Below are 18,305 nucleotides of genomic sequence, written 5' to 3' on the forward strand. Positions count from 1 at the left end.
GTTTTTCCCCAGACTGGTCTTGAACTCCTCGGCTTGAGTGATCCTTCTGCCTCAGCCTCTTGAGTAGATGGAACTCCAGACCCCTGTGCCTGGCTTTGAATCACGATCTGAAAGTCATTCTCGACTCTTTCCTTTTGCTCCTACCTACACCCAATCTGCCTATAAATTCTGTTATTTCTTTAAATTATGTACATAATCTGACCACTTCTCAATGCTTCTACTGCTCCCTCAGTGGGCTGCTCCACTTTCATCTCTACCCTGGATTGTTGCTTCCCCTGTCTTCTCCCAACCTTTGCCCCTTCATTTCACTCTTCATAGGAGCCACAGAAATCATGTTAAAGATAATATCATGTCACTCTTCTATCCAAAACTCTCTATTGACTTCCCAGCTTACTCAGAGTTCAAAGCCAGAATTCTCCCAGAGGTCCAGGTTATCTCATGCCAAAGCTTAATGGTTTAAAGCTACAGACATTTACCATCATATAGCATCTGTGAGTCAGGACTCTGGGTGCAGCTTAGCTGAGTCCTCTGGCTTAGGATCTTCCAGGAGGCTGAAATGAAAGTGTTGTTGAGGGTTGCAGATTCATCTGAAGGCTCAACAGAGGAAATGCTTCCACCATCACTCATGAATCGTTAGCGGGATTGTTAGCTCCTCGCGGTTTGTTGGGCAGAGAGACTCAGTTCCTCACTCGTTGTTTGCCAGAGACTTCTCTTAGCTCCTTGAGACACAGTGAGCTAGTTCATTTCCATCAGGACAAGCAAGAAGAAAGTGAGCAAGATAGAAACCAAAGTTGTTTGTAACTTAATCTTGAAATGGATGTTCTATCACTTTTCCCATATTCTGTTTGTTTGAAGCAAGTTGTTAGGTCCAGCCCACCGTCAGGAGGCAGGAATCATTGAAAGTTATCTTAAAAGCATCTACTACAGCCCGTAAGTCCTACATGATTTGTCCCCTATTGCCTGCCGACCTCAGCTCCTTCTGCTTCCCCTCTGCCCAGTCAACTGCAGGCATACTGCCTCCTTGTTCTTCAATCACACCAACCTTGTTGCTACTGCAGGGCCTGTGCACCTGCCATGCATTTTCTGTGGGACATTTTTCCTCCAGATTCCTTGACCACTGTCTCTATCATTTCCTTCAGGCCTCTGCTCAGATATTTTCTCAGCAGGGACGTTCCTAAAAACCACATGTAAAATAAAAACTCTTCCTCTTCCACATCCCCAGCATCCTCTGCTCCTCACATCTGCTTGTTCACTACCTGTTAGGATTTGTATTTCTTCATCTTCTCCCTCTGCTAGATGTTAAGTTTAATGGGACAGATATTTTATATTTCTTGTTCACTCCTTTATCCTTAATACTTGGAAAATTGCAGCAGGTGCTTAGAAATTTGTTAAATTACTGACTTTCCATTATTATTTTAACCATATTGACAAAACTATTGAGACTTAACTCTGACCAACTATGGTGCGTGTCACTGGTACTTCTATGCCATGACTTTCATGTTCTTAAGTTTGTCTCATATTCTGTCTCCCTGTTTGCTTTCCTCTTACTTTGTATAAGTCATTCCTAGATTAACTGAAATATATCTTGAGTTATTTTGCTTCAAAAGGACTGTGTTAATATCATGCTGTGTGAGCCCTTATATAGCTGAGATTTGCAGTTTCAGGTTGGTCTCTTAAAAAAAATTTTGGATCTCTATGTTATATAATTTTTATTTGTTCTTAAAATTGGTAAATTTTACCAGAATCTATTTATGTCATTTATTTGTTTTTCTATAGTTTTATACTGATTGCTACTTACATGTGCCAGGCACTAATCTAGACTAACTTTTCATATTTTTTCATTAACATTTTATAGTAAGCCTTTCCTGATGTATGTAACTTGGGATTTTCCTTAGCTCAGGAAAGATCACTTCTCAGATCTAAAAAAAAATCCTTTTGTTGAATATGTTCTAATCTGTTTATCAGGAAAAGCAAGTATGCACACATCGGATCATTCCTATTGTTCTTTCATTTCTTTTACTTCCATTGCTTCCACCTCTGTTTCCTTTCTTCTGTATTTGGGCGTGAGTGTTCCTCAGTACATGCTCTCTATCACTGGTTAAATATGTTGCAGGGTTTCTTTTGTGTCTCTGATGATGGCTGTGGCAGATTTCATTCACTGATCACTTATTCATGTATTATTTATTTACTTATTTACTATGATTATTCATTATTTTATGATTGTTTGCAATTATTCATTCCCTCCATCCCGTGACGGAGATGGTGTGTCTCCCGCCACTGCTGTATCATCTGCAGTGCCTCTTCAGGCGCCAAAGGCTGCTTGTTCTCATTAACTGTGAGCTCAGCCCTGTGACATGATCTTGCCAATGAAAGGTATACCAAATATACTTATGATATACACATATATATACAGACAACACATATACTGTACCAGATTGCACCAGAAACTTTTTAAATTATATTAAGATATATTCTAAAATTGACCTTTCAGTTTTCTTCTATATCTTAAAGGCAATGTTACCTTTCTTCTCCCTTTTTATTAAACCATCTCTTAGGGGGCTCCAAGTTAAGTTTTCTTGCTTAATTGTAAGCATCTTTAAAATATGAGGTGTCTGTCAATGAATGGGGTATACGGCTTCCCCTCAAGCATCCCTTGTTGTTAACTTTAGGGTTCTCTCTGGAGATGGAAGGTTGGTTGACACACACAGGCGCTGCGTGGACCTCTGCTGTTTAGTGTGGTGTTACAGGATTGGTAAGGGAATGCCACTTTCTGCTGCCTGGTAGTCTGACCACTTAACTTGGATAAATCAAAGTTTTCTGTGGCTTTTATTTCTTGCAAGAGACAGTAAATTAAAAGCCCTAGATTGTGCTTATCTGATTGTTTTCCTTTTTTCATCTTCCTATATGCCACATTGTAAGAATCTTCATCTTTAATGAATGAAGACAGTGGGGTCTCAATGGGAGGTATTGTAGAAGTTAAATGTCCTCAGAAACCCTATATATAGGAAAGGGTGATTTGTCTCTGATTTTTTAAAACTCAGTGTCTCAGTGAAAGGCATATCAGCATAGGATGGGCAGTGCAGACTATTGATCTCCGCCTTGATACCCCACTCGTCTGTTTCAAGGTCACACTTCTGCTCTATCTTGTTTTGTGTTGTTTTTTTGAGAGAGGATCTCACTCAGTCACCAAGACTCACTGCAACCTTGATCTCCTGAACTCCAGCAATCCTTCCTCCTTGGCTGCTGTGTAGCTGGGATCATAGGCATTTGCACTTTTTGTAGAAATGGGGTTTTACCATGTGGCCAAGGCTGCGCCCCTGCTTTAGATGGTAGATATTCCTCCTGGAGACTTAGCTATTCTTGAACAGTATTCTCAATTTCTGGGCCCTCATAAGTTTCCTCCTCTTCTGTGTATTAATGAATATTTCAATGAGAAATACTACTTACTGGCTAGCATCTTAATCTGGACTCTAAATTTCTTATTTTCTCAAATAATTTCAAGAGAATGTGACTGAGTTTCTTCCCCTCTCATTCTAAGACTGCCTTTTCCAGCTCAGCAGAGTTATAGATGATAAAAGTGTTCGGATTTTCCCATTTAATCTTGGCTCCTTCAGCTGCCCTCCTGGTTTTGGTGGGAACTGAGCTCTGGCAATGTCCTCCTGGTTCGTGGTTGGGTTTCTTTGCCCTCCATGCTTTAAGGTAAGAGTTGGCAGTGCCAGGAAAGGATGCCAAGTCTGACTTCTTCGAACCTGTCAGGTCCTGAAAAGTGCCTGGGTTTTGACCTTGGGAAGACTTGCATCAAGATTCCCACTCCACCATTTACTAGTTTGTGACATTCAGCAAATGCCCTAAGTGTGTCTTTTCCTATATAATGCGGCAGTACAATACCCATATGTTTTGGTTACTATGAGGCTTACAGAAAATTAAGTATTATGCTTGGAAAATACCTGGCATGAAATTAGGTGCTCAATAAATGCTGATGGTGGTGCTCTAATTGTTCTTATCCAAATAATTAATATAATAAAGTAATAGTCTTGATATTGTGGTCCACCACAAAATGAACAAAGAATGGTGAGGGTCAGGTTGTGTTATCTATGCTAACCCCTCTCCTGCAACTTCATTTATAAGTCTGCAGTTAATTCTGTGCATGACTTTTGTAACATTGCTTTCCTTTCCATGCTTCCATTTCCTTGTAAAATAAGGACACAGAACTATATCAGAGCAGCAAATAGGCTTAATCTCTTATGTCAACACCAATTGATCAGTAGTGGGTACCTGGAAACAGTTTTTAAAAAAAAAAAAAACTCTGAGGCTTTGTCTGGGCTCAGCAGATAAATTTGCCACGATCTATTAGCAATGGCTGCAATGGATAGAAAGGCTGGTGGCAGCTATTCTGAAATGCTCCAGGCCTGGACTAGATGCGCTCTAAGACCCTCCTCAGCCCTCAGTCCTCTGATTTGTTATCAGGGTCTTTTTGATGGGCCTTTGTAGCTGGCTGACATCCCATCCTTTCAAATGAATATTCATTGCCATTGGAGTAAAAAATAGTTATGAGTAGTTCAGTTAAGAATCTGGATTATATATCAGTAAAAGTAAATACAAATCAATTAAAAAAAAAAAAGAATCTGAAAGGAAAGTGGTTGATTAGGCAGCTGCTTCTCTGAATGGGGCAGGTGTTTTTTGGAGACTGCATTGCAATTTGAGTCTGAAAAACAAAGCATTTTCATCAAAAGGGCAAACAGGATGGTTCCCTAAAATCAAGCATGCAAACCATTGCCCAGTGACGCCATGCGGAGTTGGGATATCATTTTGTGTAGGTTTCTGTCAATAGCATTTAGCAATGAATACACTGATGGGTCTTCTGAAATCGGAAACAGTAATTTCCTGAACTGCAACAGAAAGTTACAGGTTTCTAACAGTTGTGTAATTATGTGAATGTGTGCTACAGATAGATTATTTTAGAAATTGATTTAACCACTTCCTTTGATATTTGGGATCTAAGATAAAGGTGTCTTGTTTCAGGGGTACTTGGTAAACTCAGGCGAGGACACTTGATTTGCATGAACCTTCAGGAAGAAATCTGTGTGTGCATCACTTTTTAGTCTTCCCATTTTTGTAAGGAAAAATAAAACAGTAATCCACTGGCATTGTATAATCTTAAGCAAAAGATTCTTCCTGACACCGCAGGAAGATTATACAAATATTTGCCTTATTTGTAAAAGCTTTTCAGATATAGAGTTGATTCTAGGTCTTCCTTCTCCAAAATCTCTATGGCAGGGTATATTCTTCATGCCCCCTCTTTTTTATGCCTCACTGCAGACGGCTACAATATCTGTTTGTGAATTTATGATCCCTGGCAAAGCAAAAAATCACCCATCTGTAGTCATACTGTTCTACTAAATATGATGAAAGAACTATATTTTTAGTTTTTGCAGAAACAATCAACACTAAACGTGATTTTTGTCCACAGTTTACCTTCAGCAAGGCTCTGTGACAGAAGGACATTTTTATAAGGGAAGCTATGAATATGACAGCAGCAATAAACAGCTGAAAATAATCTATGAGGCGTTTGCAAATTACCCCTCATGAGCTGTAGTGGTTGTGAAAGATAATTTGTGGTTCTCACAGAATACCCTGCAAATTGGGTCTTTCATCTGCAATGTTTTTTACAGTTAAAACATTTCATTTCTCATATTAACAAATGATAACTCTGCATTTGTTAATCTAAACAATTTGATTTATATTTTTTCTGTGCTGAGAAGCTGTTGACATTTCAGGATAAGTAATTATTTTCATTGCCAACTGCTGTTTGTGGTGACTGTAGGCAAAAGATAGAAATCTGAATGTAAGTGTGCATCGTTTTAATCATTTTCCTTAAAGACTGCTTATAAAGCAGGAAGTCTGTTTGCCTGAGTGATCCTCTGTACTTAGAAATCTAAAAGGATGTGAGTGTTGACAAGCAAGGATTCTAGTCATGTTCAGGGTTTTCTGTGGTGGGCCAGAAACCCCCTCATGTAATCTCTGTGGGTAGGGGGACAGGGTTGATCTACACTGTCACCAAACCTCTGGCAGGGCCTAGTACACTTGCAGACGTAAATCACTGCTGTAAGAGGAAGCATGCATTATTGACCTCATTGGGTCTCAGCTAATGTAATATTGGTTCAAGTGGCTCATGGGTGGGTGTCAGGATCACACAAGAATACCCTGCCCCATGCCTGGTACACAGTACGCGGTGTGATCTGGAAACATTTGGTGAAACTGGGACAAGGTATAAAAACACGTACAATTTCTTTCTCACATTGCCTTCTTGGCCAGGCATACCCAGTCCAGGACCGTGGAAAGAAAGGTTTTTTTACTTGGAAAGTAGTCACTGCATCCTTAAAGAAGGATGTTGAGCCTTCCCCACTGAGTGGCCCATGGAAAGGAGGTGCCAGGGCCTGGGACAGAGCTGATGCATCAGCAGGCTTTCCTTGGGGTCTTTTTTTGATCTAATTTAAGGTATTTCAGTTTATTTTGATATTCAGAAAGAAACTTACCATCAAAGTTTAAACTTCGTCCCCTAGAAAAATCATCTAGCAAAATTGCTACTCAAGAAAGGTGGTCCATCTTTAGCCTCTGGGTGTGTGGTGCCCACACTAGCTATGAAGCACCACGGCAGGTGTAGATTGCCTCTGTGATTGTTAGGGGTGCATCAGTGTGAGACCTGCACAGTAGGGTGTGGTAGGTTTATCCATTTTCCTGCATCTCTCCCATACACATGTGAACCTTCCATTCACATTTCAGTTAGAGAATGAACTACTGATTTAGGATCCAAACCAATCATTACATAGCCTGAAGGAGTGAATGTAGAGCCAGTACCCTTAATGACAAATTTGTTTTATCCTTTGAACCAACTCCAGTTGATTAGTTCTGGTTGCCTACAGCGCTGTCTTAGGAAGGCATCTGTGGTGCTGAGCTGGGAGGAGTGCTGGGATTGATTAGCAATGTCTGTCATGGTCTCTAGAGGGACAGTGCCCCTGTATTTGCCATTCTCTGCTTTTAACATATCCATGACTCCTCTGTGCTCTCTTCTTGTGTAAAATAATTTTAATACTAACAAGTGACTAAGTATGAGCTGGGGCATCATGAGAGAGAACAGGTAGATTCCACTTTAAGAAAACTTAGCATGAGAAAATGCAAATTTACAAAATGCATAAATCTGGAGCCAATTATTTCTGTTACAGAAAGATTCCATGAAAGGTTCCTTTAAATAGCCAGCTCCTCTACTGCATTAAAATGATGATTCAATTTACAAAAATTTACTTTGCATGCAACTCTTCAAGACCATGTCTGTGGAGTAAAGTCAGCCACACCTGATTTTTTTAAACCATGGCCTAAATAATGTTCAGGATAGCTGCCTCCACCTATCTCAAGTCTCTTAGTGATTTCCCCTCTCTTCAACCTTCCTTCATACTCCTGTCTCAGTGTGGGGAGTGGACGATCTGGGTGGTGGACAACAGCTGCTGGCTTCCACCCTGACACGGCTGTATTTCATTAGTGGGTAAACTGATTGCTCCGAGGATGTTTATGTGTGGGTGTGGTCGTACAACTCCATGCACTCTGTGTGCTATGTATGCAGATACAGATACACAAAAGTCATTATCTCGCTCTCAGCCCGATCTAAATTCATTCCTGCTGTGAGAGTTATAAATGGAAGGCTCCAATCCCTTGGTGGATATGGCCTTTTGGTGATATCTGCCCCAAATTCTGGCTCCCCATCCTCTTTGTATTTGTTTACATATTATTTACCCTTACATTAGAAAACTTCCTCAGACTGAGGGCCTGAATCCCATTATCCGGACATGGAATCTTCCTCTTCCTCTGTGGCCTAGAAAGCCCCAAATGGTTTTCTGATTTACAAAATTAAATATACTCTGACTCTTGTGGCAAGCTATGAAATTTCCAACCAACAGACGCTCCCATTAAATATATAACATATACAACATCTAAAAGTATCACTGATCTAGCATGAATTATAGAGGCATTCAATGCCCCTCGGGTAAGATCACCAGCCTCTTCCCAGGCACTGAAAATTGGGCAGTTTTCCAATGGACCATAAAGCTCCCAGGAATGCTGACTGGCATGTGTGTTTGAATTTCTGTTGCTCTGTAAAAGGAACTTAATCCACAGAAGAGTACCTGGAAGGTGGCATCTTCCCTTTCTCCATGTGTGTCCTACCCCCACACTGAATTGTCTTAATAACTTCTCAGGTCCAGAGCACAAGTATCATCTCTATTTCACCTATGGTGTTTTTAAAATCTCAACATAAATTCTTCCCCAGGAATATTTTTTCAGACACATTTTTTTTTCTTTTGGCAAAAGCAAAATGAGACTAACAGTGAACACATCAGCCCTACTTAGACACTACCTTCTGGACTTCAGTGACCAGTCCTACTTGAGACAAAAGCTCTCAGGCTGGTGAGCTGTCAAATCGCTCTTTTGCTTCTGCCTTTCCAGGTTCATTGGTTTGAGCCAAGGGTCCCCCATGGTACGTGGCTGTGATTGCTGCATAAGTGCAGCCATAGATGGCAGCTGCCAACATCATGAGACACACGATCCCACATACAACCCCAGTGATGATGACGGTGGCAATGGCATGACGCAGGTTGGCTGGCCTTGGCTTGGGTTTGAGCTCACACTCCAAGAGGTCTCGCTCCCCCGAGTTGTGGTTCTCAGGCCTCAGGACCACCCCATGGGCAGAGCCCTGCCACTGAGCCTGCAAGGACACTGGATGAGGAGCAGGAAGAGGGCAGGGCTGGTACAGCTCATAAGGGATCCTAAGGAGGTCCTTTCCCTTCCAGATGTCCGGTGATCCACAGATGATGCCATCTGTTATTCCCCCTTTAAGAAACAAAAGCAAAGGACAATACAGAGCCTTGATACAATGGAGTTCTAGAATCCTCCACCTGCAAAAACTTAGGCAGATGGAATTTATGAAGTACCTTTTTTTTTTTTTAAATCCTGGAGTCAAAGAATTTAACAACCACATTTTATGATTTTAGGATTCCTAAATTTTCTAAATACTAAAAACACCACACACTAAATTGGCAATTACTTATGACCAAGAATTCATTAGAAGCCCAGTTACCTTCTCATTCTATAAATGCTCAGGGAAAACAATGCAAAAGCTGACAAGAAGGCATGCTGGGGGCTGACACGAGGGTACCACTGCCTACCGCATTCCTGCCGTGCATGGGCCTAGTAAGCCCCACAGACAAGAAATATTTTGTACCAGATTCCCATTGAAAATCTAAGGAGAAAATAAAAACAAGTATGCATTGTTGTGATGTTATGTGTCAATTACGAAGACCCTGTGTCTTTCAGTGCTGCTGTTCAGTGATGCCAAATGGAGAGGTAGAATGGTCTTGGAGTGTTTTGTGGATTTGACAATACTGGAAGTTTAGTTCCTGGAATTAAGTATCATGACTGTATCTCCTCAGGCCCCAGAACATTTTTACTGCTTTGAGTGTACACCTTTCCAATGGGTTATTAAATCCAGTTTCCATTCCCTGTAAGGTGATTGGTTTCCTCAGGTGTGTAGACTGCTGTTGGGAAGGGGGAATTTGGGTGCTCAGTCATTCCCTAGAAAGAGCAGCGAGCTAGCAGACTGAAGTCTAGTCTAGCGTGACCACTGATTTAGTCTTTGAATTTGGGAAAATGCACTTCGCTGACTACATGTTCTGCCATGAAAACATCCGATTTGAAGGTTTACAACGCACTGTTAGATAAGTCCTAATATTCCACTCTTATAGGTAACTCTTGTCCAGACAGGTCATGAGTGATGAAACAGCACCCAAACCCGGCTCTCTATGCTCAGTCCAAGTTTTTTCCACTACGCTCACTGCCTTTCCATGTCCCCCTCTCAGGAGTGTCATGAGGTCAGAGGAGTGGGCAGGATGCCCCTTGGCAGTGTCTGCTAGGAAGCCCTTTGGCTAGACAGAACTGCCCCATGACTTGTGCCTTGGTCCTCTCGGGCTGCCATAAGCACCTCCCCTAGGCGAGCTGCAAAGACTGGCACTGCTGTTAGCAAAGTTAGATTGGACTTTCTTAGTACATGCAATAAGTCAATGATGAAATTATAACAGAAGGATATATGCAGAGGTCACTTCGACATTATTAGCACCCTCCATTGCATGGCACTTCAGAGTTTTAACAATGCTTCCACATTTATTCTCTCTCAGCCTGCAAGATAAGTCCTAAGCGACCCTGTAAGTAGATATGGCCTATCTTGCTGTGCAAGGATTATCAGGTGGTTCTGACACACCAGGATGAATGACAGTGGCAAAAAGTCAACCCAGGCCTTTTTTGCTGCCACTGCTTAAAACTGAATCACCCACCACCAGAATCTCTTGGGTCCCTCCTGGCTTCTCTAGCAACCCTTTGAGGAAAGAGTCCCCACCCTAAAGCAGAAAGATAAAAGGGGAATTTCTCCCTTTTTTGAGCTGCTGATTTTCATGAGGCCAGAGGTTCAGAGCAGTTGCTCCAGATGAGTCCAAAGTGCCATTGAGATTAAAAATTCTTGCCTCATGGACCATTTCATTCCTCTACACCTGACCATCAGGAGCCTCTGCCAGGGAGTTGGCTGCAAGACAGAAAAGTCAGAGAGACAGAAATGAAGTAATGGGGCTTTGAGAAGTAGTCATGATATTTAATCCAGCCAAAGAGCACTGAGACTTCTATCAGGGGAAGCAAGGCCACCTGCCAGGGGATGGACAGGTTCATCAGCTGACTTCCACCTTGACTGGGGTGGTTTACCCAATCACCTCATCCCAGATATAAGAACTGTCTTTCTCCAGTTCCAGACTTTCTGCTATTCAGTATTAGGGTGGGAACCATAGCCTCTGGACCCAGAGCCAGAGAAATGCCCAGACTGGAGCCTGGGATATAGCTGGAAGGCAGGGGCTGTGGCTGCCAAGAGCTCTGTGGTCTCCTGTGCGGGTGATCCTCAGCCAGGATGCAACTTCCACCCTCCATCATTTCACGGGCCTTGACCCCACAGGCAAATCTGCTGATTGCAGCTTGAGGGTCCCACATCCTTCTAGATTCATGTAACTGACAATGCAAGAAGCTCCACCTTGCCAAGCACTCCTTGTTCTCTATCTGACCACTAGTGTAATCTGCCATGCATTTTGCTCCCACTTGGGGATGACTTTAGAGGCCATGTGGTAAGGTTGGTGGCATCACAGGCTGGAGGGGGCTTATGTCCCAAAATGACCACATGCAATGCCGACCCAGCCCCGATTTCCCTTGACCTCTGACATGAGTGAGCAACAGATTTTATTGGATATCTAACTAAAGTCTGGGATAGTCTGTTGTATCAATTATCCTTCCCTGAAGTGTTTGCATTAGTTTGTGTATCTATCTTTTTAAGAAGATCTTGACTAATATCTGTTCCCCTATTTTGGCTGTATTCAATATATCTATATTCCGACTGTCTCCCATGTTTGGCACGTATTTGGATTTTTCCTAGTTATGTTGGGATATCCAGGTCTTATTACCCCAAATCAATTTCTGCCTTGCTCTGAGAAAAAGCTGTGATCTCTACTCATGCAGCTAGCTCTGTTGTGAAGGAGTGTTAAACCGCATCACAGAATCTGAGGACCGGAATGGGCCACAGGAATTTCCTGACTTAAGATTATCATTTTCCCTCTGGTAACACTGAGTGCCAGTGAAGTATACTAATTTTCCCAAAGACAACGAGCAAGTTTGTGGCAGAGTAAGGCAGAATTCTTCCCATCCCAGGTTGCTTCCAGTATCCTAATCCTGGGAACCTTTTTTTTTTTTTTAAATCAAGAAATGTTCTTTCATGAAAACTATCTTTCTGTACTGGGCTGGCCTGTGCTTATGATTTAATCCAGAATACAAGAGTTCAAGCCACTTCACCTCTAGATGTAAACAATTTTATCTGCAACCCTTTTATAAGAAAGATGTTGCTATAGTATATGGCTCCTGTTGCTAGTTGGCTTGAATACTGACTGGTCATTGATTATGTAATTTGCCAGTATGTTGTTGAGAAGGATTTTTCATTCAGTATCGTACATTTGAACCCATGTTGTCTGTACCCTAACTTGATTCCCGCTGAGAACCACTACAATCGTGCAGACACTGTTGATTCCCTAATTCATGTCCGTACCTCCAACATCTTCCTGAGCCTCGGGCTTAAATATACAACCTCCAGCTCAACCACTCCCCATGAACACGTACAGGACCTCTCAAACTTGACAAGCTCCAAGCTGAAGTCCTAACTGACCACCTCCTCAACACACCACTCACTCCCCCCGCTCCCCTCTTTGCCCCTTATCAGCTGAAGGCATCACCATTTGCCTGGTTGCAACTGCAGGACAAATCAAAATAGACTTTCCCTTAATTCTGGTCTTCTCTTAGTCTCCTACTCCAGCCATCAGCAATGTCTGTCAGTTCAGGACTTCAAGTATTTCCCAGCACTGATCATGTCTCACCACCCTGGCTTGGGCCACCGTCATCTTTGCTGGCTGACTGAAGTCACCTTCTCCCTCATCTCCCTGGTTCCTCTTCTGCAGCCTTTGGTCAGTTCTCCCAAGAGTCTACAGAGTGACCTTTTATATTGTAATCAGATCATATTGTTCCCTTGACTAAAACTCTTCAAAAGCTTTCCATCTCATTTAAAATAAAGTCCAAGCATCTTGGCCTTCTCTGCATACTCCTGCATGATCTGGCCTCCAAGCACTGGTGCTGTCTTGTCTCTGCCCACTCACTCCCTTCCTCTGCACTAGCCACTGTGTTGTGCCTCTTTTTGTCCTGCAGCCAAGCCAAGTTTTCTCCCTCATCAAGCCCTTTGCGCTCAACTATTCTTTCCCCCAATTATCTCATGGTCCATACCTCCTCACTCTGGGCGCTGGTCAGCCATGTCACCTCCTTGAAGACACCCTCTCATCTATCCTATCAAAAATGGGACTGTATTTTTTCATGTTCCCCTTCCCCTGCCTCATTGTTTCTTAGCACTGACTGCTATTCTAAACATGTATCTTTATTTATCATCTTGTTTAACATCTGTTTCTACTACCAGAATGGAATCTCTATGATCTGCTATCTTCTCAGTGCCCGGCATACAAAAGGCACTCAACTATAGGAATGAATGAATCATGCTGAGAGCCAGAAGGAGAGCAGCACTGTGAGGTGGGGGAAAGAATGTCGGGTCAAGGCCCAAAAGCCATGCATTCTGTTCTCATTTGGGCTTCTGCTCTGTGATCTTGTGCAAGTCACTGAACGTCTCTGGGGCTCTGTTGCCCAGTGACAGCAAGGGTTGGCAAACTTTTCTGTAAAGGGCCAGGTAGACAATATAGCCCCTGCCACAACTCCTCAACTTTGCTTTTATAGTGCAAAGTGGGCCGGGCGCAGTGGCTCACGCCTGTAATCCCAGCACTTTGGGAGGCAGAGGCGAGTGGATCACGAGGTCAAGAGATCGAGACCATCCTGGTCAACATGGTGAAACCCCGTCTCTACTAAAAATACAAAAAATTAGCTGGGCATGGTGGCTCATGCCTGTAATCCCAGCTACTCAGGAGGCTGAGGCAGGAGAATTGCCTGAACCCAGGAGGCGGAGGTTGTGGTGAGCCGAGATCACACCATTGCACCCAGCTTGGGTAACACGAGCGAAACTCCGTCTCAAATAAATAAATAAATAAATAAATAAATAAATATAGTGCAAAGTGACCACTCACTCAGTATGTAATGAATGGCCGTGATTGTGTTCTAATAAAACTTTATTTACAGAAACAGGAGATGGGCTGTGGCTCTGGGCCTGTAGTTTGCAAACCCTGGGTGTTTTCCACAGCCCCTCATCTTTAATATTCTGAGATCTCTTGCTCTGCTCTTGTCATCATGTTAAAGAAATTGTGAGTAACTGTAGAGAAAGGCCCTGTTGCATCCAATTTCAGTGACAGTGGTATTTGCTAAAGCAGAAAGGATAATCTTAGAGAAGAGTTACAGTTGTCAAATGGGTAGAAGCAGACAAAGAGAGAAAAATATCCCAGAGAGAGATAACCATACCCACAATCGGATCACACTTGAAAGTAACAGTTTGGTGATGTTTGGGGTTGAGCAGTGATCCAGGTGGTGATTGAATATTCTCCTTCTTAAGAGCATACTCCCAGATAAGTGACTTCACGTGGTATTCATTAAACAAGTGTAAGTTATCTCCATGCAGCATATTTATAGATTAATTCAGATCCTGAATTTAAACACCTTGTAATGACTCACTGGACTCTTTTGCCATACCGTGAAATGACATCGATGTGTAAAAGCCCAAATCCACCCCTTACACACTCCTCAATGTGCTTTCTAATGTAGAGAACAGATGAGATTCATCCTAGACTGGTAACACACAGATGGGGGGGGGGTTCCAAATAGACATTACTGACCTTTATAGATAAATTTCTCCAGCCAAAGTTTAAGACCAAGCAAGTGGCAATTGCAGTTCCAGAGGTTGTCCTTGAGAAATAAAAGCCTCACACTGAGCATGGATTCCAGGAGCGCTCGATCAAGCTGTTGAAGCCGGTTTTGTTGAACTGCAAGGATAGTTAGGTTCTCCCAAGTCTTGCCCAGGGACATGGGAAGGTGGCTTATGTTGTTAGATGACAAATCAAGCTCCCTCAGCTGAGGGAGGGAATGGAAAAGTCTGCTTTCCAGGGAAAGGAGGGAATTCTGGGTTAGGTTTAAAACTTGCAAGTACTGAAGCCCGTGGAAAGCTGCAGGGGCCAGATTTGAAAGGGAATTGTTGGACAAGTTTAAGGTCATGAGCCATGGCACTGACCTAAATGCAAAAGCAGGAAGATGGTGTATCTGATTATCTTGTAAGTGCAGCATTCGAGTCTGAGGAGGTAAATGGGAAGGGATTTCAGCCAGACCCTGCCGGCTGCAGTCTACAAAGTTTGTAGATGAGTGACAGTGGCACTTGTCTGGGCAGCCGCATGTCACCTGGAGCAGGACAATCACGGTGGAAAACAGGAGCAGTTCACCTACAACAAACACAAAGAAACTAGGATAGGAACCAGTTCGTGAGGACTGGTATCAGTACTCTCCCCTTTCAATTTCCAGGTAATGTGATTTCCAGCCAGGTAAGATCTTCTGCAACCTGAAAGAGAGTTCTGTTACTCACCATCTTCAGTAGAGCCAGGCTGGACAAGTACATCCCCAGTGTCAGTAACTGTTGCAATCTTTGTGCCAACTGTTGTCAGAAGCCTTGGGGAAGATGCTCTCTTAGTGTCTCCTGATTCAGAAGATGGAAGACTTAAGGATATCAAATAGATGGGTAAAAAAACATTTGGGGGGCATATGGCCTTTCTAGGCCACAGCAGAATTATTCGGGGCCAGATATGTAAAAGAGTGACAGAGGATTTCAGATATTCACATTTCTGTAAAGTATGCAGTAGAACAGTGCTGTCTGGTACAACTTTCTGTGATGATAGAAGTGTTCTACATCCGCTGCCCAGAATGGGAGCCAATAGCCATAGGCAGTTACAGAGCTCTTGAGATGCATCTGCTGCAACCAAGGAACTGAATTTTTATTTGTATTCCATTTTAACTATTTTAAACAACAATAGCCACATGTGGCTAATGGTTACTGTATTGGATAGGGCAGATCTAAAGCAGTTACATGTTGGTATCTATTTCTGCCATTTTAATTCCATGAACAAGGATAGTATCTGCTTTTTTATTCAAGATTTTAAAAACATAGAAAAGCATTAAGAATAATATAATAAATACCCGTGTTTCTATAATAGTTCTGCAAGTCATTCATGGGTTATTGTACCTCCTTGATTCTTTTGTCTTTTAACTCAAAAGAGCAATGCATTACTTACACGGTTGAACTTACTTTGATTCATGCCCAATTTCTGTTTTCCAGCATAAGCCCCTCTTCCTCACATTACTGATGTGTCTCTCCAGACATTTTAAAAACAATAGTTAATAATGACAAAAATAGAGAATAACCATATAGCATGCATTTTGAGCCACCTACCATTCAAAGTGCTTTCTAAATCAGTATATTAATTAATTCTTGTAACCTTATAAATACGGTTCCATTATTATCCCCACTTGAAAGATGAGGAAGCTAGGCACAGAAAAGCTGAATCACTTCCCCAAGTTCACACAGAGAGTAAGTATTATAGTAGGGCTGTGATAAGAACCAAGGCTGTCTTTCTCCCTCCAGAGTCTGTCAGTCAGAGTTCTTATCTGCTATACTCCACTGCCTGTCAAATACACACACACACACACACACACACACACACACACACACACACACACTGTTTTGCATAACAATTTTAAAAAATCCAAATAAATGTAATCATCAACATGTCTCATTCTGCAATTTGCTCTGTTCACTCAGAACTGATCTATCCACATGGGTATGTGGAAAGCTAATTCATTCCGTTTCACTGCTGTTGCATATTCCGTGGTGAGACCATGTCACACTTAGCATTAATATTTACCCCACCCTTATGAGGGGTAGTTGAGCTGCTGCAGTATTTTTCTTCATTGCAAATGATGCTATAAAACGGTGTTCTTGTGCACGCTGCCTTGGCTCTGTAGGAACTGGGGGAGGGTCTCCGGAATCCAGAGAAATCTCCTCACAGGGCTCAGAGAAGGTGCCAAGTTCACATTTTCTTAGACACTGCTCTGTCATTCAGCAAAGTAGCTATAACACTCCCTTCTTTTTTTCCTGAGACTTGAATTTCAAAATATGGCAAACATCTGTCAAGGGCATTTTATTACAAAATGGTAGAGGAATTCACAAGGCCACACAATAATATTCAAAATTCAAAATAGTTATCAGCTTATAGTGGAAGCTCTTGAAAGCAGTTTTGTTTGTTTGCTCGCTTGCTTGTTTTGGGCTTTAACTAGGGAAATACACAGTGTGGCTGTCATGCACTTGAGCCTGACCCCTTTCTTCCTTACATTCTCTACTGAGGCTCACAGTGCTCTGGGGCAAGAGGGAAGATGTTTAGAGAGCCTTCTGAAAGATTCCTCTCAGTGTAATTTAATTCAAAGGATGCAGAACATCACAGTCCCTTTCCCCTTTCCAAAATATCAAAGAGCTAAACCACTGTTTTCCTTTCTCTAATTTTACAAATAACCTAAATGATTCCTTTCAAAGCCAAAACATCTTCCCCTCAGTAATGAACGGACACCCCTCACTTTTAGCTGTGGGGCTCAAGCATTAATTAGTTGCAAGAAATTAATTCTGAAACCAGAGAACATATTTGCCATAGAATCCACTCATCTATTAATGAAAGGCTTGCCTCTCTGAGATTGTAGCCAATTTGTTCGTTCTTTCTTTGGTTCCACTCTTCCCCTCAAAGGAATAATATATGAACTCCAACTCCAAGCACCATGTTTTCTATGAAATGGCGTATGACATGCCAGCTGTATATTCATGTCATGGCTGCATACATTTCCACCCTCTTCCTCTGCCCCTAACGTGCACAACCATAAATCTTCCCATGCAGAGACTTTTTCATATCTGTCCAGTCTTTTAAGATAGATGACTTGAAAATAGACTTCCTGCAGATACCTTTGTGATGGGATCGCCTCTTTCTCCCAGACAAGAACTTTTCCAGTGGGAATTGATCAGGGCTTACCTTTCATGACGGAGTCTCCACGGATGTCCTTGCTGACCTCGTAGCCCCCTTAATTAATGTGCAGAGCAACACACCAGGGGCATGGCAGACTCGGAGCCCAGCTTTACTTTCTGTCTTTCTGAAGCCTGCTGCCCGTACTTTTCTTCAATGAAGAAAACAGTTGTTGCTTTCAAAAGACCACTTATTTCAGCAGCCCTTCCCTTGTCCCCATCTGGTGGGCTCAGTTTCCATAAGAGGATCTTGGGATTGTGCCCCTCGTCTTTCTTAAAATGTTGGCCTCCCCAGGATCATCCCTGCCTTTCCCATTCAGACGATGAGCCGCATAAAGAATGTTTGTCAAACCTTGGTGAACAGCTGTAGCATTCAAACATGACCCCGATGGCACGGCCTTTTTGATTATTTAATCTGCTTGAAGTGCAGGGCACCAAAATCAAACTGCCTTCTTAATCCGGCTGTGGCTTCTGAATTCTGTTGACTGATTAACCATGCCGGGTCACCCCTCGTCTGGGTGGGCAATGCTGGATGGGGACCCTCGACCTGGGGGTCGAGAAGCAGAGCCTGCAGAGTGCGTAACATGAGGACAAATTGGCCTGCTGGAGGCCGACACGGAGCACAGTGCACTTCTTTGGTCACCGGAGGCTTATTCAG

At 42.6% G+C, this 18,305-nt stretch overlaps 2 protein-coding genes across 30 annotated transcripts in view; one reads left to right on the forward strand and one right to left on the reverse strand.

Moving 5' to 3' along the window:
- CACNA2D3 (calcium voltage-gated channel auxiliary subunit alpha2delta 3) overlaps nt 1-18,305 on the forward strand; it is a 923,853-nt gene that overhangs the window by 763,487 nt on the left and 142,061 nt on the right. The window lies entirely within an intron of this gene.
- Nucleotides 7,072-18,022, reverse strand: LRTM1 (leucine rich repeat transmembrane protein 1). 2 transcript variants are annotated; one of them, XM_008981823.5, is made up of 3 exons: nt 17,658-18,022; nt 14,439-15,035; nt 7,072-8,880 (listed from the first exon to the last, which is right to left on the reverse strand). In XM_008981823.5, exons 1-3 carry the CDS (start codon nt 17,662-17,664, stop codon nt 8,450-8,452), a joined length of 1,035 nt encoding a protein of 344 aa, XP_008980071.1. In that variant the 5' UTR covers nt 17,665-18,022; the 3' UTR covers nt 7,072-8,449. The 2 variants fall into 2 exon arrangements, with proteins under 2 accessions (XP_008980071.1, XP_035130209.1); XM_035274318.3 differs by having other exon boundaries at nt 15,176-18,022.

Source organism: Callithrix jacchus, chromosome 15 (genome assembly GCF_049354715.1).
Source record: "Callithrix jacchus isolate 240 chromosome 15, calJac240_pri, whole genome shotgun sequence".
Classification (NCBI taxonomy): domain Eukaryota; kingdom Metazoa; phylum Chordata; class Mammalia; order Primates; family Cebidae; genus Callithrix; species Callithrix jacchus.